General features: G+C 42.7%; 1 protein-coding gene across 5 annotated transcripts in view; it reads left to right on the top strand.

The window, feature by feature from the left end:
- Tbc1d1 (TBC1 domain family member 1) overlaps positions 1–26,773 on the top strand; it is a 221,363-nt gene that overhangs the window by 140,045 nt on the left and 54,545 nt on the right. For 3 of the 5 annotated variants that reach the window (XM_047566308.1, XM_047566313.1, XM_047566312.1), the window contains 6 exons: positions 1,247–1,375; positions 2,887–2,973; positions 5,911–6,191; positions 8,061–8,222; positions 8,831–8,950; positions 9,813–9,952. In XM_047566308.1, the coding sequence (XP_047422264.1) occupies positions 1,247–1,375; positions 2,887–2,973; positions 5,911–6,191; positions 8,061–8,222; positions 8,831–8,950; positions 9,813–9,952 (919 nt within the window). The remainder of the gene's footprint in view (positions 1–1,246; positions 1,376–2,886; positions 2,974–5,910; positions 6,192–8,060; positions 8,223–8,830; positions 8,951–9,812; positions 9,953–26,773) is intronic. The other 2 variants (XM_047566310.1, XM_047566311.1) reach the window with 2 other exon arrangements.

Genomic DNA, 26,773 nt, shown 5'->3' with positions numbered 1-26,773 from the left:
TTTCAGTGACCCAGCAAGGGCATCCTAATGATTTACCTTGCATAACCTTTCATATGAATGGAAGAATGTCTGTATAGGAGCGATCACTGCAGACTCCTTCATAGGAGCAAAGAAAGGGGACAAATGTTTAACAAGAGGAACATGAATAAGTTGGCTTTATAGTTGAGGTACTACAACTATAACTGATGTCAGATGTCAAAGAACATTTGTCCACCTGGATAAATCCCCAATACAACAACAAGGAGAAAGATAATTACAGAAGAATTTGTACAGTAAACTTTATATTTAAAGTTTCAGCTACACATAAACCAGCATGTATGTTCTTTGGATACATACATGTAAATGTACAAAATTTGAATTGATATAAAAGCCAGATTTAGGTGACTGGTTATATGGAGTGGGGTGGTGTTGACCACAGGATTTCAGGATGTATGTAATGCTTCCTTTTAAGAGTAGGAGGCATGTAGAGTAGATGTTGGCATGATTGCTAACATTCATTGAGGTCCAGTCTGCTTCAAGTGTTTTAATGTGTGTTAATTCATTAACATCTTGTAACAGCCCTGTGAGGAAAGTTCAGTCTTCAAGTGATGAACTGAGAGGGCAGGTAATAAGCTGAACAAGGCCACATGGCTGGGGACCAGTGCGAGGCATTTGACCTGGGTATTTGCTCAGTCCTCTAACCCTGGCAATGTGAGCTTGGCCAAACCTGGGTGGTAGCAGAGGTATTTGTTACAGTAGTCTCTACACTTTTTTATATGTGTGACATATGTAATAACTACAACAAAGAATGTGTTGGAATTCAGAGTAGTTGGGCATTTGCTTATTTGTGTGTTTTTCTAACAGAATTGTCTTGCTGGAAGCAGTCGGGTGAGAATCCATATAAGAAGCAATTTAATTTAGGTTTTTTCATTTTTTTTTCTTTTTTGAATATACCTTCTTATTAATAAGTAGCAGTAAACTACATTTAGTGGTTGTCAAACTCCTTTATGATTTCAGTTTTATATTATTGTTAGTTAAGGGAGAGAGAACTCCTCTACCGGATGGGCTTCATGTTTCCTCATTTTGCTTGGGATAATCAAAGCAAGCTTTTGAGGACAAACTTCTCCTGAATCTATAGCCATTTCACTAAGGAGCAGATGAGCTCACAGGCAGATTCAGAATGATGGCCTGGTTTCAAAAAGATGAATCCTAGAAGTTTCTTAGGGAAGCTAACATCACTGAACTCCTCATGATCTCATGTTTTCAGGCATCACAGATTGCAGCAGAGAATATCGGAAGTGAATTGCCAGCCAGCGCCACTCGATTTAGGCTAGATATGCTGAAAAACAAAGCAAAGAGATCTTTAACAGAGTCTTTAGAAAGTATTTTGTCCCGGGTAAGTGGCCTAATTTCTTCTGATTTAAGTTAAATCACTTTTTAAGAAAGCGTGAAATTCAGTTCTATGATTTTATTATATCTGTTCATCATAAAGGGTAAAAAATGTACAACCTTTTTTATGTCTTCTCAGTCTTAAAACAATTTTATCTACATTTTAAATTGGTTTTAAGTCAGTCTGTTTTCTGTATTTTTTTTTTTTTTTTTTTGATACTGGGGATTGAACCCAGGGGTGCACTGATCCACATCCCTGGCCCTTTTTATTTTTTATTTTGAGACAAATTGCTTAGAGCCTCACTTAGTTGCTGAGGCTGGTTTTGAACTTGTGTTTCTTGTGCCTCAGCCTCCCAAGTTGCTAGGATTGCAGGTGTGTGCCACTGTGCCCAGCTCAGTCTGGGTTTTAAAAGAAATATTCTCCAGTCTTTTGTATTCTATCCCATGGGATTTTTTCCTCCTTCCTAAATAGTGTTCTTCATTGACCAGCCCTTAAAGAGAACAGATAGACTGTGGTGTGGGTTTTGTTCTTCTTGGTGTTACTAGTTACAACTTAAAAAACCAGTTCCTGTCAGCTACTGTTGTTAGGTGTCTGGAACTCTGTAGCAGGGGTCTATCCAACCACCTCTGTTGTACTTAAAGTAGTATTGGAACAGTTATGTCCATCCACTTTCCTGTTGTCTAAGGCTGTTTTTGTGCAAAACTGAGTACTTGCCATAGACAACATATGACTCACAGTGCATAAAAGCTTTTCTGACTGTTTACAGAAAAAAGTTAACAACTACAGCTGCAGAGGAAGAACGAAGTACACATACGTATCCATCTGGGAGTTCTTTAAGAAACCTCCCTGCCCCAATTCCATGAGTATAAAATAGCCTTGGTGACACTTCTGAGAAATCAGCATTTGATTTTCTGTCCCAAGTTTCACACCTTTTTGGAGCTTGCACTATTTCGTTGTGATTCTTTGTTATTTTATGACAAATTCCCTTTGAAATGTGCTTTATTTATTTAAAGAAAATTAAAATTTATTTTGTTCAAAGATATTTCTGACATAATTTGTAACATCCCTGAGATAATTAAACATCCCCTGAGATAATTAGAAACTGTTCAATTTTAAAACAAGGGTTAGAAGGGCTTCGATTGAGAGCTTCCAGAGGGACAGAATGTTGGTTGCAGACTGTGCAGCTGGCTAGTTGTGATGACTCGTGACTTGGGAAGGAGGAGTAGAGAGTGCTTGCTTGAGCACCTGCTTTTCTTCACAGATGGATTGTCTTTCTCCAGCCTATTTTTCCTGCCAAATGACTGGATCCACAAGTGTTTTGAAACATTTAGCCTGGAGTGGTACTTTAAAAAAAATAAATGACAGAAATGTTGATTTTCTTAATGTTTATAATGCTTAGCAGCAATTCTCAGTAGGTGTTTTTTTCTTGAGTTCATATAAATAGAACAAGATGCCTGTAGCTGATGCTTTTGCAAAAGCCTCAGGGGTCATAACTCAACTGCCTTTTCTTCATGTAGGGTAATAAAGCCAAAGGCCTGCAGGAACATTCTACCAGTGTGGATCTGGACAGCTCTATGTCTAGCACATTAAGTAACATCAGCAAAGTAAGCATGTTTATCTCTTTTTATGGTACTGAAGAAACTAGCTAACAGTTATCTCGACGCTCATCTTCTAACTATAGATCTCTTTTGAAAAGAACAAAAGAATCCTCATACAAAAAAAAAAAAAAAAAAAAAAAAATTGGTGCTTCCAGCCTTCTTGGTGCAGGTAGAGGGCCTGTCATGTAGTTCTACCATGACATAAAAGTTTTACATTAAAAAGCAGATGCTGTTCCATAAACAAAGAAACGATCACAATTTTAGACCACTAAGCTAAAATTTCTTTCCCAAGTAGATTTTCCAATAATAAAAATAATTAAAATTGAGAGAACCTCAAAAGGGGGTTTGTGAATTCAGAGTAATACGCTACTGAAATTCCTGAAACTTTATCCTCTAGGTGGCTCCATGATTGTAATCTTTAACATTTTTCTAAATAAGCATCTAGCTTCATTCTTCTTCCCTGCCACCAAACACAATTTTAGTAGTATATAGTTCTCTTTGATAACAAGCCTGGGTATATGTCCTTGCCTCATATCCTTCTTCCTAGATATTTAGGCATATCTGAACCTGATTAGTTTAGCAACATAATTGCCAAAAAGTGGGTTTGGGGTTTTGCTGAAGAGACCAGCTTTTCTTTCTGTTATCAGGGTATGCTCTGATGCAAGAATGAGGAATTTTGTGGAGGCCAGCTCCTTACCACAGGAATGGTTTAAATTCTTCTGTGATCTCTTCTAGATGTGTGACTTTCAAAGTTTTGAGGCCATAACCAACAGTAAGAAACACGATTAACATTGTGATGTAGTTCACAAACATATTTATACATGCACATGAAATTGAAAATCCACAAGATGGTTATTTACTTTGAATAGTATGCAATATATACTTGTATTTTTTTGACCTGTTTTATTTAGAAACTGCTCATGGCAGGCCACTAAATTGATACCACTAACCTACTAGTGTGCCACACTGTATGGTTTGAGAAGCATTTCTTACTAAGTGCTTCTCAAATTTTAAGGTAGGGGTTCTGGTTAAAGTGCAGATTCAGGTTCATTAGGTCAGGCATGAAGTCTGAAATGTCGGATTTCTGACCAGTGCCAAGATCATGCTGCTGGCCTACAGACCCCCTTTGGGGAGTGAGACCCTAGAGTCCAGTCTTCTAAAGGTGATTTTCTAAATTAAAATATAGTGAACCACAGTGTCATCTAGCCTCCATCTAGTACACACTGATCCTGCCCTGGAGTCCAAGGGTAGAAATGTTATGATTTATCTGTCATAGACAGATGAGTAAGTCATAGCACCTTCTCTTAGGAGCCTACCTCGTAGGTCAGAGATAAAAGATACAAATAGCCCCAGCATCAGGTAGACACTGTTGAGAAAGCCCCTCAAGTGACTATTTCAGAAAGTCTTATTGCTTGCTTTTTATTCATTTCCAAGGTGGAAATATATGCAGTAGCTTCAGTTTTTAGAGTAATCGTAAGAGAGAAATGAAACTTTTCAGAAGCTACTGTATAGATTGTATATGTTTGGTGCACTTCTTCACTTCTTCCATTTCTTAAGCCTGAACTGGGGAACTGCTGTAAAGTTACATACTTGGATCTCTTCTAATAAATGATCATCCTCCAGTTGCAAAGAAGCAGTATATCTGACCTCTTTAGTCTACAAAACAAGCTAAGAGTTAAGGGCTCTTGCATATAATTCAGAGGAAAGCTAATCCATGTTTAGATGAATAAGTTTGCATGATGGAGATTGTTTTCTGTGATATATTATCTTAAACAAAATTTTAAATCCTTAAAGAGATCTTCAGAACTATAGAGTTTTAAAGAATGAAAAATTTTAGTTACGAAAATAACATTTATAGTATGTTGGGAACTAAACTTGCCCTATGTAATTCCTATAGAATTAAGCGTGTATAACCTCTCTAATAAACTAATTCTTTGAAGTTAAAATCCCCAATATCTATCATCCAAAAGGTATTCAACTGTGTATCAAATGAAAAGGTAGAATTTAGGTTTTCCATTACAGCATTAGATGCACTCATTCCTTTTCAGTCTATTTATGCTGATGTACCTGTCCCTCCTAGCAGTTTCAGTAGGGGTCTGCTGGTACACTTCCTCTATTTTGTCATTTTTTGATTTGATAAGAATGTATTGGCCATTGCCATGTCTTGAATGTAGTGCTGAGCACTGGTGTGCATAAATGGTAGTGGTTCATTCCTTCAAGAAAACAGCATCTTAAAACATACAGTGTTAAACGTTGCTATGATTCTTAATGTTTGAGAACTCAGTTCTGGGCAGTCCTTAATGAAACAGGAACTTGCATTTGTATTACATTTTATGGCACACAAAATATTTAAGCTGTATTATCTTGCTTTGTTTATGAAACAGGTAAATTTTCAGTGTACTCTCTTATTTGTAGATAAGAAAATGAGGTGCAGGAAGAAGTTGAGCATTTTCCCCTGAATCATAACAAGTGTCTATAGAGAAAAGTTCCATAATCTAAGAATAATATAAGCTAGTTTTTAGTCTCAAGATTATCAAGTTAAACCTCAACACTAGATCAGATTCAGAGAGAGCCTTGATGTGTAATGCGAACACACTTGGCAAAGATAAACTTGATGAAACAGCAGAGACAAGGTGAACAGCACTGGTGCCACTTAAAAGTGGTAGGAGACTCCTGTTTTCCAGGAACTACTCATGGTGTTGCTCAGGACAGTTGTGTGATGACCAATTCTTGAATTGGGGCACTCTCCCCATTTCTTCAGCAGACTAGCATCTTGTGTCTCTGACAAGATGGATTTTTATGTCATATTTTTGGTGACCACTAGAAAGAGTTCTAATCAGATGTGTCTATATACTAAAATGTTTTCCTCCTCTAGGAGTAGAGATTTCTAAATTCCACAAATTCCCCTGTAGTATGTCTGATCTGTTGTCTGTCTGCTGCCAGGAGCCGTCTGTGGGTGACAAGGAGGCCTTGCCCATCTCTGAGAGTTCCTTCAAGCTCCTTGGCTCTTCAGATGACCTGTCCAGTGACTCGGAGGGCCATTTCACAGAAGAGCCTGGTTCGCTGTCCCCTCAGCAGACCTTCCGGAGGCGAGCGAACACCCTGAGTCATTTCCCGGTGGGGTGCCCAGAACTTCCAGAGCCCACTCAGGGCTCTCCAGGGGTCTCTCAGAGAAAACTTATGAGGTATCACTCAGTGAGCACAGAGACGCCTCACGAACGAAAGTAAGATTTGTTTAAAACATAAAATGTGTTGTGTAAATAGCTGGGATATATCTGACTAACCAGGTATGCGGGTCCAAGGGATGCTTACTGGGTGAAAGAAAAATCTGAGTCAGGTTTTTAAGCCCAGGTTTTACTCTGGGCTTAAAAAGATAAAACTGGTAGCAGTGATATATTCTCCTCAGTTCCCCTAAGAAGTTTGCAGATAGGGGATGCTTGCTACTGTTCAAGTGAGGGTATTGTCAGGGAGCAAGTAAAACTGAGCAGAATGGTCCTTAACGTGTAGAATTACTCCTCAAATAATGTAAGAGAGATTGTTGACTTTGGAACTTGGCAGCTGGCCTTGACCAAACTGGCAAGTGGGTGAGCAGACTCTCACTTGGAGACCTAGAATGAGCTGTGGTGGAATTGAGGCTTGGTATTTGTACGGGCAGAGTGGGAGAGGCAGGTCTTGCATACAGGGATGAACCCAGTAGCCTGGGTTCTGTTTCTCCATCTTTCTTCAGCTAGTTGTGACCTGGGCAAATCTTGGAGTAGACGTTATCTAAAATTTCTTGGATTGTCTAAAATTTTTTGCACTCTCAGAATTCTGGATTCTTTGCAAATTTAAGTAATTGGGCTTCAAATGAACAATTGGAATAAAGAAGGGTGAAGAATATGGTGACAGTTTTCCCTGTTCCTTCCAGGCCCCTTAAGTGATTAATCCTAAGTGCCACAGACTATGAATAGACACAGAATTACCTTTAAAAATCTCTTTAAAGCACTCAGCTGGTAAGTATGAATTAGGGCCAGACCTGCAAATGATGGCTGCCTTCCTCTGGTGACAGCAGCAGCTCCAGGGCTTGTCTGGTTTGTCCACAGGTAGTGCAGGCGTGGTGTAGCTGAGTGAGTGTGTGCAGGGGTGTTTGAAATGTTTCAGAAAGTGACATTCATTCATCACCTTGGACTCATGTAGCGCAGCCTGCCGACTCTGTTCTTAGTCACCCATTGGATAGCATCACAGGTTCTTTGAATTCAGCTGGACAACTGTGATCACAGAAGCAGGTCATCCACAGCAACTTTTTGATAAATACATTGAGAACGGCGTGACCTGGCTGTAGCCACATCAGTTTCTGTTGTTTCCCAGCACCCTCTCCACTACTGCTTCTGCTCTGCCTGACTCCTGTGCACCCACTCCTCTCTCTCTGGCGTTTTTGGTAATGGAAGCACTGCCATCTGGAAAGTCCTGGTTCTTCTGACAAGCCTTCTTTTGCACACAGCCTAAGATGCCACAACTCAATGTCACCGTCTTTCCTTTCTCCCTTAAGAATGTAGCTTTGTTCTGGATCATGTCTGACATCGATGATGAGAGGGGAGAAGGGCAGGGAGATGGCTGTCTTCCTCTCTAGAAGGGTCATCTTGCTTGCTTTCCCTCTTGCAAACTCTTTTCTCCTGACTGTAGGAAGTAAGACATTGAAATGTAGGGCAGGATATTGTTCCAAAAGGAAATATGTTTTTAAAACCTTGGATATTTTTCTTTTTCTTTTGTTTTTGTTGTAATTAAAATTTTTTTCCTGTCAGTTGCCAGAAAGGGAGTAGAGAAAAAAGTATAATAACACTGGGAGCATAGACAAGTGGGAACGATCAAGAATGACCTCTGGTATGCGCTGTTTTCACTGGAAAATACCTCTGCTGGGGAGAGCAGAGGTGGGAGAGAAGTGGGAAGAACCCTGTGCCTCTGTCTAGTTTGTGTTGAGAGATGAGACAAGGCAGCCCTCTATGTTCCTTCCTTTGCTTCCTTCCTTCCTCCTGCTTCAGCCCTCCCCTCTGCCTCCCTATCCCCTCTGCCTCCCTTTCCCCCCTAACCCCGTGCTCTCTCCGATTGCTGTTTAGCATGGACCATCCACCTGCGGGCGAGTCTAAGCCTTGCTCAGGCCAGCCTTCCATGCCTGCTCCTCCACCTCGTCTTAATCCCTCCGCCTCCTCGCCAAACTTTTTTAAGTACCTAAAACATAATTCCAGTGGAGAACAAAGTGGGAATGCTGTGCCGAAGAGGTGAGCACACTCGCATGGCAAGCTCAGTGTTGTCTGTCTTTGCCGGGAGTTCACACTGGCTGAGCACCTGCCGGGGGGATGGCCACACAGCGCACCCAACCCTCGCTTGTGTGTGCGTTTAGTTTTGTTTAGACTTGATCTTACTGTTTTCACTGTTGTTTAAATTTTATTGTTAATTTTCTTAAAAATATTGAACACAGTCTTGATGGCAGACTTTGTATGTACTTATTTCATATTCCCCTGCCGTTGGTGTACACACACAAACACACACGTGAGCAACTTCGTTTGACTATGTATACTACCATTTGTGCCATATCAAACTTTCTGAATGTCAGGAAAATTATTATTTTTTTCAGTTTGAAAGAAAGAGTCATTTATAAGGTAGACATTTTTTTAAAAAAATTCATTCATTGATTCCATTCATTTAAAATTGAATCTTATTGACTAAAAATGAAAGTTGAATCTTATTTGTAAACTATTTTAAATTTCTTATCTGGTCTACTTTTCTTAGCAGTAGAATGAAAATGTGTGTTGTTTAAAATTCTGAAGCTTATATTTTTTACTTTGTTTATATTTCTTTACCCTAAACTTTCTGACCAAACTCTCAGCATCTCGTACCGTAATGCCCTGCGGAAAAAACTTCATTCTTCCTCCTCTGTGCCAAATTTTCTAAAATTTCTGGCTCCTGTAGATGAAAATAACACCTCTGACTTTATGAACACAAAAAGGTAGGGCTTGATTTAGATATATCAAACCTGGAATTGTTAGATATATGGGGTTATTTTAACTTCTAATGCCATGTAAAAAAATCACTCAAGCTAAATCTATTGTATCTTCTTTCTCATATGTTTTTTCTTATTGAATGTCTTTTTAAAAAATGTGCCCTCCAGTTTTGATGTAAGTTTCTTATTAATGTCATAGAGCAGTGTCGCTAGGTGGGGCATTTGTGGCTGTCCTAAATAGTGTGTCTGATCTTTAAGTTGGGGAGATAGTTTCTATTGTGTGTCCATACTTAAGGGTAAATTGCACCCACCTCCCCAAGTGGTCCTGTGAATAGGAAGATGGTTTATGATTAAATTGTTATTTATAAATATTGTCAATCATGCTTCCTTTTGTAGTTTTAAATACAAAGCCATCATCACTAACAAGCAACAGCATAATGATTGCCTAGATGGTTCTGTGTAGCTAAACCACAGCTTTTCATTTTTGGTGGCAGTTGTGGAGGTGTAGACCCCACGTAGAACCATGGTGAGAAAATATTCGCACTCGGACTGGGTCCTAGGGTCCTTGTAACAGCGCCCCCTCTAGGCAGCTTCTGTTTTCTGAAGTGGAAGCTGTGGTCTGTGGAGCATTTCTTAACACCATTTCCAGTAGAAACTGTTTCAGGGTGTGCATTCCCACTCTTTTCGTGGCCTGTAGGAAGGCAGACCTTTAGGAATACTGACCACTGTGAGTGTGCTGCAACTGCTGTGACTAGTGAATTGTTTATGCAAAAATAATTCATAATTGAGTGTTTTGCTTTTAAAAAGTCAAGTGAAAAAAAATTAATGCTTCCCCACCAGTCATAAATCCATTACCTTATAATTTTAGGGACTTTGAATCCAAAGTGAACCACCTCGGTGACTCTGGTGGGACCCCGGTGAAGGCCCGGCGGCACTCATGGAGGCAGCAGATTTTCCTGCGCGTGGCCACCCCACAGAAGGCGTGCGACTCCCCCGGAAGATACGAGGGTAAGGCCGCCCCTGAGTGAAGTGGAGGAAGAGTGTCAGGACCCCAGGAGGCCCCTTGTATTGACCGAGGGCAGAGAGCTGGCTTCTTCAGCATCCAGGAGGCGGAGGCGGCTCTGAAGGTGCATTTGGAGAAGGGCATTAAAACTCGCTTAGGGTAGCAACGCTCCCACGTTCTGGTGGGAAAGCCTGGGCGGTGATGGAGGCAGCACTCGGATCCCAGCAGTCTTCCCGCATTAGGGGCTGTGAGCTGTATTGAGCTATCTGAATTGCTAACCTGCGGTCTAGTCTATGCCTTTTACCACACCAATTGAAACAAAGGAGCATGATGTCCTTACTGATACACTTTTAAAAATATTCAAAATTCATAGCGTTGGAAACAAAATCAGAGTTAATGTTTCCAGTAGAAAGTTCCCTCCCATGATGTGGCGGTCCCTCGTGCTCCTGGCACTCAACTTCTCTTGCCATAGCCCCTCCTCCTGGGGCCACTCTGCCAGCACCTTCCTGCTGTGGGCCTTGGGGGAGCTACTGTGCTGAGTGGCGGAACTTTGATTCCCCTCTCTGCTTGCATGAACAGGATGGGCGTGCCTCAGTCCTCCAGAGTAGCCCACAGGCTGCAGAGGGAGGCGGAGACAGCCCTGGAGGAGGACTTGAGCTCTGATTTCAGTCCCAAACCTACAGCACAGCAGAATCAGTTTCAGTATTTCAGATCGGTGCCCCAGTATTGAGGTGACCAGACCTCACTGGAATTGGTTGTTAAAACTGAAATATGTTGACGATGTGGGTTTTAAAATGTTTAATGCAGTGCAGGAGCTCAGCTTGCTGTTGTGCTCCACAGCTCGGCTCTGCCTGGCACATGCCCTGGTCTTCAGCCAGGGATGCCCAGCATGAGCTGCTGGCTGTGGCCTGCTGTACGTCATGTTGTGGAACTCCAGCCACAGGGGGTTCCTGCAGGCTTCTTCCTCAAGTGGGTGTGCTCAGGTGTCTCCCTGTTGGCCAGGGTCTGGCTGTGATGAAAAGTACAGTTCTGAGAGTTATGTGTGGACTTGTCTGCCATCAGTCTCTCTCTCCTCCTTCCACATTAGTTAGCATTGGAACCAGAGTGCAGAAGAGGGGTGGGAGATTGATTTCTGTTTGTGACTTTTCTTCTCCTAAATCAGTTGTCTTCATCCTCTGCCACTGTCTGCTTCCCATCCTCAGGGTGCAGAGATGCCAAAGCCTTTTGTGGTCTGTGACCACTTTGGCATACATGGTCAGCCCTCCATGTAGTCCACTGCAACTGAGGGAGAGAAACAGACAGTTGAGAGGTCCTGAGGCTGCTTTCCCCAGAGGTCCTAGTGGAGTTTGTGCTGTCCCTACCAAAGTGTGTACTGCCAGAGGCAGTGCCAAGAGTCTCTGCTTCTGCTTTCTGTTAGTGCCTCGACCCATGGGTGACTGAGACCCCTTTCTTGGGCATGAAGGTCATACATGTTTCTGTGGAGAAGCACATTACCTCATAAATCAGTGTCAGATGCTCAGAGTGATGGACCACTCTGCCTTTATGTTCTGGCAGTGCACACTTCAGCTAAACTCCAGGAAGCCTGGTGGTGAAAAACTCGAGACAGGAATACCTTCCTCTTCCTTCCACTCAGAAAACACTGCTAGGACCAACTATCAGAAATTTAAGATCCACCATTTGCTTAGGAATAGTAACACTACTGAAGGGTAAATAGGATTGTTTGTAATTTGGGAGTTCTGTTTTTTAGATGAGTTAAAGCCTGGAGAGAGGGTGTTATTAAGGAGTGTGGCTTCAACTAAATATTAAAAGAGGAAATAGAGCTGGATGCAGCCGTGCATGCCTCTAATCCCCGCGGCTGGGGAGGCACTAAGCAACTCAGTGAGACCCTGTCTGTAGGTAAAATATGAAATAGGACTGGGGATGTGGCTCAGTGGTTGAGTGCCCCTGAGTTCAATCCCCGGTACCAAAAAAAAAAAAAAAAGAGAGAGAGAGAGTGTCAAGCGCTGTGGACAGAGGTAGAGAGATTAGACTGTGCAAATATTATCTCCAACAGCGTTAGCCTGTCATTTACTCAGGGATGTGTGACTCTTTCTAGATACAATCTTCTTGTGAAGTAATTAAGTTGCAAGAATCTGAATTTTACATTTTGTAACACTGCCTGAAGGAGGTAGGAGGTTAATCTGTATTTAGGAATTTACTCGTATATGTCAATTAAGCCTGGGGAAACATTCCCAAGTCCATCAGATTTTTTTCTTTTAATTTTTATTTTCCAGTGCTGGGAATTTGTGAGTACTAGGCAGGCCTTCTACAACTGAGCTATATCCCCAGCCCCTGTTTTTCTTTTATCAGTGACCAGTTGATCTTTTTTAAGAATTCCGGCTTTGGGCTGGAGTTGTAGGTCAGTGGTAGAGTGCTTGCCTAGCATGTGTGAGACCCTGGGTTTTGATTATGAGCACCACATAAAAATAAATAAATAAAATAAAAATAAAGGTACTGTGTCCATCTACAACTAAAAATATTTTTTAGAAAAAGAATTCCAGCTTTAATTAAATCCTAAGAGGGCAGGATTTAATTCTGAACCTCCAAGAGGTAGGTCTCTCTCTTAGGCAGTAGGTCAGGTGCACAGCAGGTTCTACACAAAAGGGAAACTGCATGGTAAGTAGGAAATCAGCAATTTTTACTCATACACTTAGCAAGACAAATGCTTTTGTAACAGAACAAACATAGATCATGAAATAGGATGCTAAAAGCTTCATGATGCCTTAAATTTAAAGCACAGGGCTCTAGGTTTCTGGCAGTCATTATTGCTATTGTTGTAGAAACCCCGGGAAAGCATGTCGTCTCTTCTTTGTGCTGTGGGTTCTTTGGGTGAAAGGTTTGTGCGATGCTGAGAATTTGAAAGGACCACATTTGGTAAACTATTCACTCCACAGAGGAGAGTGCTAGTGAACCATGGCGACACTGTTGTGAGGTTGGGAGTGTGTTTGGGGCACAGCCAAGGGCCCTGAGTGGAGGGTGATGATGCTTGTGCCCTTGCAGCACACTTGGCCTCTTTCAGAGTCTCACTGTTGAGCCACCCAGCCCTTTGCTGAAGGCAGGCAGGAGGAGTGCTCTCATCCCTCAGAGACCTCTGGGATTCTAGTTAAAAGGCAGATTCTGATGCAGTAGGTCTGGGAGGGTCCTGAGCATCTCCATTTCTGCAAGTTCCCCAATGATACTCATGCATCTGGTACGCTCTGAGCAGCAAGGGCCTAGAATAAGGAGCCACAGTAAGTCCAAACCAGATCTTCTAGTCTTTAACTGCACCTCTCCATTAGGCTACTCTCTGACTCAAGGGGTTTCCTATCTCAATCCTCAAATCAATTTGGGTTTATCAGTGACTTTTTTTTTTTGGTCCTCTTTGCCTTGATGGGGATGGAACCCAGACCTCAAGCCTTCTAGGCACATGCTCTCTCACTGTGCCATACCTTTTTCTGAGAAGTGTTGAAGGTCTGGAGAAGCAAAGAGCTAGTGTGGTCGGGAAAATGCTGTGGTAAGGAAAACGTGATAGTAGATACGAAGGAAATTCGATGAAGTGCCAAATGAGACCAAACATGGTGCTTCGCCTTTCTGCCACCATTTCCCACTGTGGGGAGTTTTGGCTTTGGATGGTACCGAGGGCACAGGACACCTGCAGATGTTAGTTTTCTTAGCCCTGGGCTCTAACCTAATTGTCAGGCCAGCTAGCAAGGCTGAAAAGCAGCTTCTGACTACATATTTGATGGTACTTACATTCCACAGCCTCTTTTCCCAGTGTATCATACAAAAGAATATTTGTTATTGTTAAGAAATAATTATATAATTGTTACATAATAATTTAACATGTAATATATATGTTAATATGTAATTGACTCTGTGAGACTAAGGAGCAGATCCAGCTTCCTATTTTGAAATTCCTCAGGTGACCGTGGTGCCCAGCAAAAAGTTGAAAACCGCCGAGCAAAACAAAAAGGTCACTTAATGATAACACAAGATGATACGTAACCAAAGGCAGATGCTTCTTTAACCTGTGTGCCAGAGAACAATTGTAGTCTAGTCTAATACTTCTCACTTAAGGATTTCAGATTATGTTGTACATTTTACCAACAATAAATGCTTTCAGAGTTTACATATCTTGGGAAGAAAAAGGAAAGAAAATCTATTTTCATATTAATAAGAACATTTTATTGATAGGAAACCCATTATACAAGCGAATAGTCCAGTGAATGGAAGTTCAGAGGGTTTGTGTGTGTGTGTGTGTGTGTTTTGAGTACTTCTCTGTCAATATGCCCCATTTGTGGTAAGGTTAAGTCTAGTAAACATTAGATACAAATTTGGGTATAAACAGTAATGGGAAAACTATATAATGTGAATGCTATGATGACATATTATAAAAAATGTCAAAAGCATTTTATGACTGATTTTTGTTGTGTGTAGCCAGATTTACAGGAATTTATGTACATTTGGAAAATTTTAATAAATGATATTAGTAGAATAACAAGTAAAACTTTTTTTTTTTTTTAATGGTACTGAGGATAGAACCCAGGGGCACTTTGCCAATGAACTATATCCCCAACCCTTTTTATATTTTGAGACAGGGTCATATTAAGTTGCTGAGGCTGGCCTCAAACTTGTGATCCTCCTGTCTCATCCTCCCTAGGTGTGCACTCCTGTGCCTCACAGCAAGTAAAACTTTACTGGAAATTAGCACCATAGTGACTTCGTATCTGACCTTTCTGTTTTGATCAGTGGTTGTCAACTTCTCACTGGGCACCACAGTGACCTGGGGAGATTTCAAAATACAAAGCTGAACTGCCCCTTTGTCTCACTGGAGTCATGGTTGTGGGTATGGAACCTGGCATGAGTCAGCTGCTTCTTCTCTTCTCCTCCTCCTCCTCTCCTTCCTCCTCTCCTTCTTCATCCTCCTGCCCCCCCCCCCCCCCCCCGCCCCCTTCTCCTTCCTTCTCCTTTTCTCCAACCCTCTCCCCAGGATTCTGATCTGCTTCAGTCATCCTTAATCCAATAGACCTCAGAGGGTGACTTGAACAACTATTGCCACTTGATGGCAGTGTTGCTCCCTTGTCTTGAAGGCCCTGGTTTCTTTCAGTGCCCCCAGAGTATGCTTGCTTCCTCTCCAGCCCCAGCGTTTTTGTTTTGGACCTGTTGTAATATTTATATTCCTTATTCATCCGCAACTTATTTGAATAGAGAACTATGTTCTGAAATTGAGGTGTTTCTCTTTTTTTCAACAGGGCTTTATGGCATGGGCTAAACAAGGAAGGAAAAGCTTGTCTCCAGTTGCCAGCAAGACATATGCCTTTTTAATAAAGCTTGTTCTTAATTTACTTTCTGTATAATTTTGCTTTTCTGTGCTGGATAAAGACCAGGTTCAAGATATAGTATTGCAAACCAAGAATCTGATTGTCAGTGAATTTCTAGAGTTTGAGCAGTAGATTCTTTTCCCCATGTTGTGCTTCTTGGCAGGTCACCTGAGAAGTCAGGGAAGCCACAGTGAATGGCAAGCTTTTACCTTGCCTTGCTATTTTTGTGCCTATTAACATTGTTAAGGTAGCATTGGTTAAGCTTTTCCTGGTGAACCACTGATGGTTAAATAGCTCGTCCTTGAGCTTTGCTTGAGGTCTAGAGCTACAGGCTGGGATAGGAGGACATCTTGTCACTGCTGCTTGGGAAGAAGGCTTTGGGAACAGGTTTCTAGGGGCACTGGAGTTGGATAGCCTGGTTTGAATCCCTTAGCTCCCATCAGGGTGTCAGGTGACAGTGACAGTGCTTACAGTACCTAGCCTAGCTAGCTGGCAGGGAGTTCTTCCTTAGTGTGTCCCTGGTGTGTGGCTGCCCACAGGACAAAGCCCAGAGCAGAAGATCTCAATTTGTCACCTTCAAATTTTAATCTCTAGGCACAGGGAGCCATGAAGTATTTAAAGCAAATAGTTTGAAAATACTTCCAGAGGCATAAAATTTGTAGGCCTGTCTGGACCCAAAACAGCCTCAAAGTCAGGGCTGGGATGAGGTGAGGCCAGCAGATTTCCTGGGTGTAAAATTTAAGGAGGCCCAGGGCCTGCAGGGGCTGACCCAGTCCTCACAGGACCCAGGAGTTTCAGCTCCTGACCTGCTGCCATACAGGTGTCTGCTGGCCTGTCCTGGCCCTCCCCACTCCTGTGCTCTTTGTGCTCTATTGGGGAATGGTTGGATTAGCTTTTCTTGACAGAAAAGGCTTGTTTTGCTTTAAAAACAGCTTGATTAAGATGTAATCGTTTATTATACTAGTCCCCCATTTAAAGCAATTTCAGTATTGTTTTTAAGGTGTGTTTACAAATTGTGCAATCACAGCAATATAATTTTAAAACATTCCTGTAGTTCTCATTGCCCAAAGCACTATACCAACCTCCACCCCACCCCAAGCCAATCACAGATCTACTTTCTGTCTGTGTATTTGCCTATTCTGGACATTTCATGTAAATGTCGTTATTTATTATGTGGTCCTTTGTATCTGGCTTCTTTCACTTAGCATAATACCTTCAAACTTCATCATGTTATAATAGTTATCAGTGCTGCATTCTCTTTAGGGAGATTAGTATTCCATTGTATGGGCATATTACATTTTGCTTATCCATTTGGCAGTCAGTGGACACATGGGTTGTTTCCACCTTTGGGCTGTTATGATTCCTGCTGTGAACACTGATGTGAAGGGTATTTTGTGGATGAAAGTTAAGAAAGGGTTTTAAGTGTTAGCCTATGTGGAACCTCCTTTTCCAGAGGGCTGGGCTAGGGTGGTGAGGCCACTGTGGGTGGGAGAGGCCTGGTTCCACCAGCTGGGCTTCTCTGCTGGCTGGCTCTGTCTGACTGTCTGTCTTCTGCTCCAGACTGAAAGGGAGGTTGTCTTGGGTCCTGATGCTGCCCTCTGAGCACGGGGGAAGCTAAGTCCCTGGCGAGCCTCCCTGGGGCTCCCACAGCTCCTGGAAGGCTGCCTGAGGTTCACTGGTTAGTGCCATTTGCATGGAGCTACATTTCTCTCAGCTGTTCTCAAGCTGAGTGTGTCCTGGAATCCCCTAGGATCCCCCACGACCTGTGGAAACACACACTGCTGGACCTCACCCCAGTCTCTGATTCTGGAGCTTGAATTCTCTTGAGTAGGACCTTCAAGCCCCAATGGCTGATAAACACAAGAACATCCTATTCTGACCTAAATGCTGGCCAAAAAACGTGGATTATTAGTAAAATAAACAATGGATTGAAAAACAAATGGATCCTTATGAAATAGGACCTTATGAAATAGCCAATCAATCCTCTTTTCTTTGCCATAAAACAAATCTAGTATCAATAATAACCATTATAGTTGTCTTTATCACATTAAGTATTTGGTGTCTGAACTTTCAGGCAGTTAGACTCACCAACATATTATAGGTGTCACTGCCCTGTTTTTAAGCAGTGGGATAGAAGGACTAAATAATGTGCCTGTGACTCCCACATCTCTCAGTTCACATAGCCCAAGTTCAGATTGAATGAGCTTAACTCCACATCCACTCTCTCAGTCACAGAAATGAACCGCTAACAGTTTTAGGAATAAATTATCAAGAGTTTTGACTAGTTTGCTCACTTAAATTAGTGCTTGTGCAGCAAAAGGCTGAGTCGCAGTGAAAGCACAGTCTTGTGTTGGAAGTATTCTAGAATTGAGTGTTAACGCTTGCCTGTAAAGCACACATTTGGGGCATTACTGGTGATCCTAAAACTTGAGCAGAATTAGAATCTACCTAGTTGGATGGTTTCTGTTATTTACACTTATTTGGGTGAAAGAACGTTTTCTCCTGTAGAGGGCAAAGCTGGGCGTGCCCACTGTGCGTGAGCTGGCAACTCCAGGGTTACAACTTTAGGCACAGTCAGGGAGCTCTTGACTTTGTAAAATTCCTGAGATGAAGCCAAGGGGTGCATTAAACTGCTTTCTAAATGGATTTTTTCCAAGTAAATTTGCTTTATCACTTTCATATAAATGAAAATATTTGCAGCGTGAGCCCTAACAAGATTTGAAACCTCATTCACCAAAGTAAGAGCACTGTAATTATGGTCTTGCATAATTCTGACATGATTGTACTGCCAGACTTGTGAATTTGATTCTTGGGAAGATGACAGATTTCCACTGAAAGGTGAGGAGTGTGGCCCGCTTCCTGCCTAGAGTCTTTAGCATGAGGACTCTGTTGATGACTGTTCTGTGATGGGAAGTGAACTCTCGTCTCACTCAGCGGCTCTGGATTTGGGGATTGTAGTTTGCAGGAGCATCTTCCCCTGTGATTGAGGGAAGGTTTCTCTAGTCCTACGGTTACAGCCTTTTTTTCTCTTGCCAAAGCTTGTGGTCAGGGCCGAGGGAGGGCAGGGTAGTCATAGTGGGCTTCTTCAGCCTCATGTGTGAGACGAGGTTGGAAGTCAGAGGTGAGGTGGTGTCCTTCCTTCACAGGTGGTGTTCCTTCCCATGGCCACTTCAAATTTATCACCCCCCCCACCCTCCCTCAAAGAAGCCAATGTGTACCTTATTCAGACTTTCCCCCCACTGTCCCTGATGCTGTGACCTCAGTCTTGGACGGTGTCTGTCCCCACGTGCAGCAGGCTGCATGTGGTTGTTCCTCAGCACCTGGCGCAGTCCCTGAATTTCCACTGTGTGTGGGGGTCCTCCTCCCCGCCTGGTGCTCGCCATCTTTGTCGTGTAGTTTTCACATGGTCCAGAACTTCTCTTCCAGGGTCCAAAATTGACATCATTTAGAGATTGCATCTGCTCGTCTGCCCATGGGTGTCACCAAAGAGGGACTAATTTTTTTCCCCACAATAAGAAACCTGGAATGGTAGAGTAGAGCTCGTTTGGTGGCTCCATGAGGTCAGCCCAGCCCCTTCTTTCTTTCCATTTCATCCTCCCAGATGCCTCCACTTTCGGGTTCTCCTCCATTTCCAACTAGAACAAAGAAGGAAGCGTCAAGGAGGAAAGGGTGACCCCTCTGTATCCAGAGAGCAAGACAGCTCCAGAAATGCCTGATGGATTCTGGCCAGTCACAAGGGGGCTGGGTACATTGCCACCTTGCCTGGTACTCAGGAGAAGGGTGGGGGGCTGGGGGCCTGCAGCACTGACTGCGGAATGTGCTGCTGTCCCCTGCTGTGCTGGGTTCCTTGGGCAGCCATGGTTTTGGATAGACCATTTTTATTGCCCAGAAGGTTCTTCCTCTTCATTTTCTCCCCTCTGTACCCTACCCATCGTACTTTGGCACTGGAAGACTTTTCAGTGTCCTCTTCAGGACCCAGTGCCACGGTTTCCTTCCCACATGGGAATAGTCAACCTCTCTATTCCTGTTGTCCCTTAAGAGCTTGTATGTTGATATCCACAACTGTGTTGTCTAGTATGGCAGTCACCGTCCACATACAGTTGTTTAAACTGGAATGTTAACTAATCACACTCAACAATTTTATTTGCTCACACTAGCCTCATTTCAGGTGGTCCAGAACCACAGAGACCAGGGGCTATAGTGTTGGAGAGCACAGCTCTACAGCATTCTCTCATCCCGGAGGCTCTCGTGAACACACTGCCCGAGCTGATGAGCTCTCCAAGTGTGCCCTTCCCCGACTCCACCCTTCAGAAACACAAATGAGGGTTGCAGGGTGGTGCTGAGTTTCACTGGCTCCTAACTGAAGTGGTAAACTTTGCACAGAGTCAAGATAGCCAGCAACCCGCACCACTCTTAAAAAAATAATGTTGCTGATTATGAATATGTAAAAGGTTTCAAGTGTACCACTTCGAAGAAATCCTAAAAGCAAGTGGTGACTTTGAAAGTCATCCATTCCAAACCCTTTATTTAACCCTTTATTTGAAGGTACTGAGGCTGTGTGTATGGGGGGATGGGACCCACTGAGGGTTCACAGGCAGTCAGTGGTAGAATGGACTGGAATCTTGGCTGTCATATCTGCATTCCCGTCTCTTTCCATTAATCTATATCTGATTGAGTATCACCATCCTGTTTGTTTTCCCTGATTGAGTTCTCTGAGACAGGAAGCTGCTTTCAGCTTCTGAGTATCCCTGCATGCCCATTGCACGTAGGCGTTGCTCAGGGGACGCTCAGGGAACAGCTGAGTGTAGGCCTGTTTTCATCAATGATTGTGTAGTTCCAAGAGTCAGAAAATGACTCAGACTGACTTACCCAGAAGAAGACTTTAGAAATCAAGATAAGGGTAAGAGCGGGGAACTAGGAAGTTGTCAGGAATCAGGGACGTCTCTAGCTCTCTCTTTGGAGTCATATCATTTTTTTCTTCTGTTCTCTTCTTTATTCTGCATGCCAGTTCTGCCAGCTCACTCATCCCTTATAGGTTCATGCCAACCCCCGAGCTGTGTGACCTCTTAGTTCTGGAGGTAGCCATGTACCTACTGCTGGCCTATGTTTTATTGCAGTTTTTGAGAGGTAGAACTGATTGGCCCAGCTCTGATTGCTTGCCCGGGAGTGACGGGAGAAATGTGGTACCACCGTGGCCACAGGACCCACCCAGCTGTCATCTGGTTGTGGGAGTATGGAGTGGGCCAGAGCTGGGAGGAGGGGCACAGCCCCCTGCCACCATAAGTTGGTGTGGTCTTAGTAATTATATCATTTATCTACCAAAGGCAGGGGACAATGAAACTAACTTTTTCAGTTGATGGTTATTCTAAGTAAGATTGTGCAGGGGTAAGTAGTGTGAATTTCTTATTACCTGAAGGACTTGGGTAGAGATTGGCTAACCATTGGTCAAAGTCCTCTGCTAGGAACAGAGTTTGATTGATATATTTATCCTATAACAAGAGTTTGGGATTCTTTGGATGAAATAGTTTTCATGTGGTTCCACAACCAAAGGTGTTCAGGGTGTCCTTCAAGCATAGGACCCCAGGGAGCCCTTGCTGATCTCACACCATGGACCTGGGCTCCAGGCTGGTGTAAGCATCACTGATGTGAGGCCTCCACATGCTCCTGCATCTGCTTAAGTCTTACCAAGCATTTGAGAGCACTTAGTGCATTTGCAAAATCCAGCTGAAGCCTGGTGGGGACAGTGACACTATCTTGTCAGAGACCTAGGACTTTCCGCGGAGTTTGGCTCATGGATGGTACTTGATTTCTTTTGGATAAAGGAATGTACAATTTTGGACCTAACCAGCTATAGGTATTTTTATTATAAAAGTATTTTTTTACAACTATTTTGATTATGCTATATAAGAAATAACACACTTGGAGAAAGATACAAAGAAAACACTGATATTCTGTAGAAGTTATGAGAAGGTATGATGGGTGATGTTTTCCCTTGTCTCTCTTTAAAATTTTATAATGCAATACTTTGATAATAGGAAAAATTAATGTGTAATTAATAAAGGAACATTTGAAATACATTTCACCTACATAAAGAAGCATGTTTCTGTCACAAATCATGATGTTATCAGATTTATTAAAAATGGAATTGATTTTAAGACCATTTCTCTCTTGTGAGCTGAAACTACAGATAATTATTTGAGGTTCTCCTTTTTCTTCCATGGGATTATTAAACTTGGGATGGTCTATAGTTTGAGTTGTGGAAGTGGCAGCTTTAATTTGCAAAAATCAAACCCAGAAGTTGGAGATACATGGTGTTCTTTTGAAGGGTTTCTTGTTCTTGACCCTCCTGCCGCTTGTTTTCTGGGGATAGCAGAGCTGCAGGTGGCTTAGATGCCTCACTTGCCACTGACCATCTGTTGATCCCACCCCACCACCCCCAGAGAAAGAGCCTTCAGGTGTCCCCAAACCTTGATTGCATAATCTTCAATGAGACTACAGATTTCTTTAGATCTAGTAGAAATAAAATTTTAGTATATTATATTTTCAGCGAATCGTTTGGGAATTTGTTTTTTGGGAAATATAAAAAAGTCCATGATTTCTATATCCTTTTAAATTATATCCAATATCTTAAAAGACACTGTATTCCATCTTCTCTATTATTTTTCTAAAAACCTAAAAGCATTTTTTTAAAGTTGTCGTAAATGGGTAAGTCCAAATCACTGTGTTCTATTTCTAAATTAGTATAGTATATAAGGTTTAAACCCTGTTTGAAGTCATTTAAAGTTTCTGACGATACAATGTCTGTCGTTTCTAAAGAACAATCTCAAGTCATCAGTGAGGTGAGAAAGGCAAACATATCTGGGTGTGGTGGTGCACACCTGTAATCCCAGTGACTTGGAGGCCGAGGCAGGAGGATCACAAGTCAAGGCCAGCCTGGGCCATTTAGCAAGATCCTGACTCAAAACTTTTTAAAAAGGGATGGGGGCAGCGCTGGGGAGGTAGTGTCTTGGGGTCCAGTTCCCAGTATTGAGGAAGAAAGAAGAAAAACCACCACGTATCACGTTGGTTAATTTTAGTGTCATAATGGCCAGAGTTGCTGCCCTGGGTGCCTCTCACTGCTGGACTTTTTCTTCTCTGGTCATCCCGCATTAACACAAACCCCAGTCCACCCCACGTCCCCCTCTCTCCTTGCTCACAGCTTTTTGGTTGTGATCTCTAACCATCTCATCCACGTGGGTCAGCAATGGTTTGATTCTTATCCTCTTACCACTTCATTCTTTTAGAAGTGGCATAGTTCTGTCCCTGTGGTCTGCATGTCTGTGTTGGTTTTTGTCTGAGTCTGTAGACTCTGGGATGACAAAAGACATTCTTTGGTTTACTTAAATGCTCCCATCGTAATACCCTGAGTCTGTGGAGCGCAGTGAATTCACTTGATATTGTTGATGACCTGGGATATTTGGAACTGTTCATATTAGAAAGGGAGTTTTAAATCCAATGCCTCATTTTACAGATAAGAAGACTGAGGCCCAAAGACTGTAATGCCCACAGGAGCTTCATTACCCTCTATTTAGGAATAGTGCCTAGGGCCAGCTTCCTGTTAGCCAACTATAGCACTGGGTTGGGTGGGTCTGCACTTTGGGGTGCCACTCTGCTTCCTGCCTCCAGGGCTTTGGGCTTGCTCCCCTGCCTCCGTGGCTTTGTAAGGTGGGGCTAGGAGTAACCCTTGTGTTCCATGAGAGGCAGGACTACAGAATGTATGAGAGTGTGGCCTAAATAAGGCAGAGGTGTGAGTGCTCAGACATCCAGAGACCTAAGAAAGACGTGAGCATATGTGGCAGAGAGAAGGGTTGGGAATGTTGTGATTTCCTGTTTCGGCTGCTGTGACCTTTGGGAGGATGTCCCAGGATCTGAGATCTTCACTTACACCAAGCCTCTTATCTCCCCTCCTCACCTTTTCCAAGCCATGGAATTTTTTCAGGCAGGGACCCTGTGAGTTTTTCCCACTGCTCATTCTAGCCTGCACTCCCTTGTTTTCTTGATATGTCATAAGGCAAAAGAAAGTGAAACTCAGTGCTGGTTAGTAATTCCCGTTGTGATGAATATTTCTGCTAGTGGCCTTGGCCACTTGAGGGAAAAAGTCATGTGTAACTTCAGAAAGGCCTGATGGGCTGAAGTGCCTTGGTTAAGAGTTAGAGTTTTAAATTTTCTAAAGTTGTCTTTAATTGTGGTAAAGAACACATAACCTAAAATTACCACCTCGATCATTTTTAAGTGTAAGTTCAGTGGTGTTAAGTACATTCATGACGTGGTAAATGAGCCTGCGGAGCTTTTTCATGTTGTAAAATTGAAACTCCATACCCATCAAGCACTCCTCCTTCCCCCTCCCCTAGCCCCGGCAGCCACCATTCTGCTCTGTTTCTGTGAGTTTGGCTCTTTTAGATTCCTCACCTGAGCAGATTCATGCAGGATTTGTCTTCTTGTTTCTGGTTTATTTCACTTAGCATAATGTCTTCCAGGTTCATCTGCATTGTATCAGAGGACAGGTTTTCCTTTTCCTAAGGCTGAATTACATTCCGTCGTGTGTACATGCCACCCTTGGTTTGTGCATTAGCATTGTCCATCTCTTGACTATTGTGAACAATGCTGCTGTGAATATGGGTGACAATGATCTCTTTGAGATCCTGCTTTCGATTCTTTTGAGTATATACCCAGAAGTGGGAGTGCTGAATCATATGGTACTTCTATTTTTAATTTTTTGAGGCATCTGTACTTTTTTCCCAAACATTCCCATCAGCAGTGCCCAAGTGTTCTGATTTCTCCACATCCTCGCCAGTGTTTATTGCTTTCTGGTTATTTTGACAGGGGGCATCCTAATGGTATGAGGTGTTACTGTGTTTTGCACTTTTCCGATGACTGGTGATGTTGAACATCTTTTTATAACCTTGTTGGCATTTATGTATTATCTTTGGAGAATGTCTATTCAGGTTCTTTGCCTACTTTTAAATTTTTTTGTGTGCTTGTATGCTGCTGGGGGTTGAACTCAGTACTCACACATGCCAGGCACACACTCTGTAACTGAGCTGTATTCCCAGCTTTTTAATTTTATTTTGAGACATAGTCTTGCCAAGTTGCCCAATATGACCTTGAACTTGTGATCCTCCTGTCTTGTTCTCCCAAGTAGCTACGATTATAGGTGTGTGCCAGTGCACATGGCTTTGAGTATGATTTTTAAATCAGACTTAAATCCTAGCTCTTGCATTTTTGAGCTATTGGGCCAAAAGCAGTTGCTTGATTTCCCTGTTCTGCAGTATCTGCAGCTATAACATGGCACAGTGGTCCACCCACTTCTAAAGTAGGGATGTGGGATCAGTCAGTGAAAGATGCCTCCTCCAGAAATGGCAGCTTTTCTTTAATTCTACACTTACCTCTTCACTTTTTTAAAAAAATTGTTCTTTTTAAGTACTGATGACAGTAGAGTGTATTTTGACTATATACTTGGAGTATAACTTATTCTAATTAGGATCTAATTAGGTTGTGTATTCATATGTGAACATAGGGAAGTATGTCTGATTCGTTATGCTTTCCTATTCCCATCTTAACCTCCTTCACTTTGAACATCACTTTTAGGACTTGTAAGTTGCCCAGACTGACCTTGAACTTGTGATCCTCCTGCCTCAGCCTCTTGAGTAACTGGGATTATAAGTGTACATCACTGCACCTATTCATAACTATCAGTTTTTAACAATTCTAAATGGAAGCTTAGTGTGCTGGGATTTGCTGTATTCATTTAGTCAGTGGAGACTTCCAGAACTGTCGTAATGTTTTAAGAAGTTCGCTTATCACAAAAACCATTTTCGAAAGACATTTGAACTTGACTTGTCCACAGATTGCATTTAAGCATTTGAAATATATCAAGGTTTTATTTTTGTTTATTTTTTTTTGTGATGGGGCCTCACCATGTTGCCTAGGCTGCCCTTGAACTCCTGGGGTCAAGGGACCCTCTCACCTCATCCTCCTGGGTAACTGGTGCTACAGGGTGTACCACCATGCCAGGTTTTAAACATATCTCAGTGTACTCCCCTTTATGGGACAGAAGCCAGCTCAATGATTAGATAGTCTGTTTCCATTTACTAGATGAGAATGTGGAAACCTGAAACCACTCAAACCATTTTCCAGGTGCTTGATGGTTCTGGCTCCCTGGAAGGAAAGCCACTTTCCCAAGTTGATTCAGGCAGAAAACCGGCATTGTAAGGAAAGCCGTGAGACTGGGGTTTCCCAGGTGGAAAGGTCACATTTCCACATAAACCCAGTGAACATTGTGTGAGTTGAGGGAAGAACTGGGTTTACTATTTTAAACCTCTTGTTTCATCTTGTGGACTTCCCCATCCCCTCTCCTCAGCAAAGCACAAAAGTATTTCCTAACATTTAGGTCATGGGCTTCCTTTCACAGATTCCGACCTTAGATCACATCTAGATAAGCATTGTGCAATGGATGGGTGGGGCTGGGTTTTTCAGTCCCAGATGCGTGTGAGGCAGAGGGAGGCAGCAGAGTTTCTAGCTGGAATTTTTAACAATTAGGTCCTTGTTGGCCACTGAGGCTGAGAGATCTCCTGAATCCAGGGTGGCCATGCAAGCAACAGCCCAGACAGGGCTTCTTTGTACTTGTGTGGATCACTGGACACACCTTGACCATTCCTGCTTCTAGTGGTCACGTGTTTCTTTTCTACACTCCCCATGTCACCTCTTCCTAAGCTCCTTTTAAAGCCATCTGCTTCTAATCCCATTTTCATCCTTTTCTTAGCAGTTCTTTCCAGTTCTTTCCAGTGTCTGTCCAGCATAGGGCTGTGATGTGACCCTGCTGATTTTTTATCCATTAAAAGGCTTCCAGTGTCCTCTCAGACATTTAAGTGTGCATGTCCTACTCTGACCTCTGTGTGAGTCAAGGGTCATGATCTTCTGCCTTCTGAGCCTTGCCCCTGCTTGGGTGTGCTCAGACCTTTCAAACTGTATCCCATTATGATGCTTTAAAAGTTGGTTATGGATCAAGGCAATGCGCATGATGCCCAGAAGTATTACAAATGTCATACTGTGAAGAGTCAGTGGAAGACCAGAGGGAGAATATAGGAAAATGCTGAGTGCTTACGTTTGGGAAGTAGGACGATTTTAAGGGAAGAAAAAGCCAATCAGCATGTCTAGAAACCTCTTGGACTACAGAGGGAGAATTTGGGTTCTTCTTGAAGATTGCCATTCGGGCTGTTGTATCATGTTACCAGTAAACTCAGAGTGGGAACTCTGGCTTCTCTCTCCTACGGTACACAGCAGCCCCACCGCTTCCCTGCCTCATGACTGCCCTCAGTCCAAGTTGTGTCTTGCAGACCTTGATGGCCTTGATAGCTATTCATACTGCCTCTCGTGATGCACAGTCTTTATCATCACATTGCGAAGGCACACTGGTATAGTTTTTGGTGAAATTTCAAAATTTACAAA

Source organism: Sciurus carolinensis, chromosome 10 (genome assembly GCF_902686445.1).
Source record: "Sciurus carolinensis chromosome 10, mSciCar1.2, whole genome shotgun sequence".
NCBI lineage: Eukaryota > Metazoa > Chordata > Mammalia > Rodentia > Sciuridae > Sciurus > Sciurus carolinensis.
Note: the sequence above shows the minus strand (reverse complement) of the source record. Positions and strands in the feature narration are given on the sequence as shown.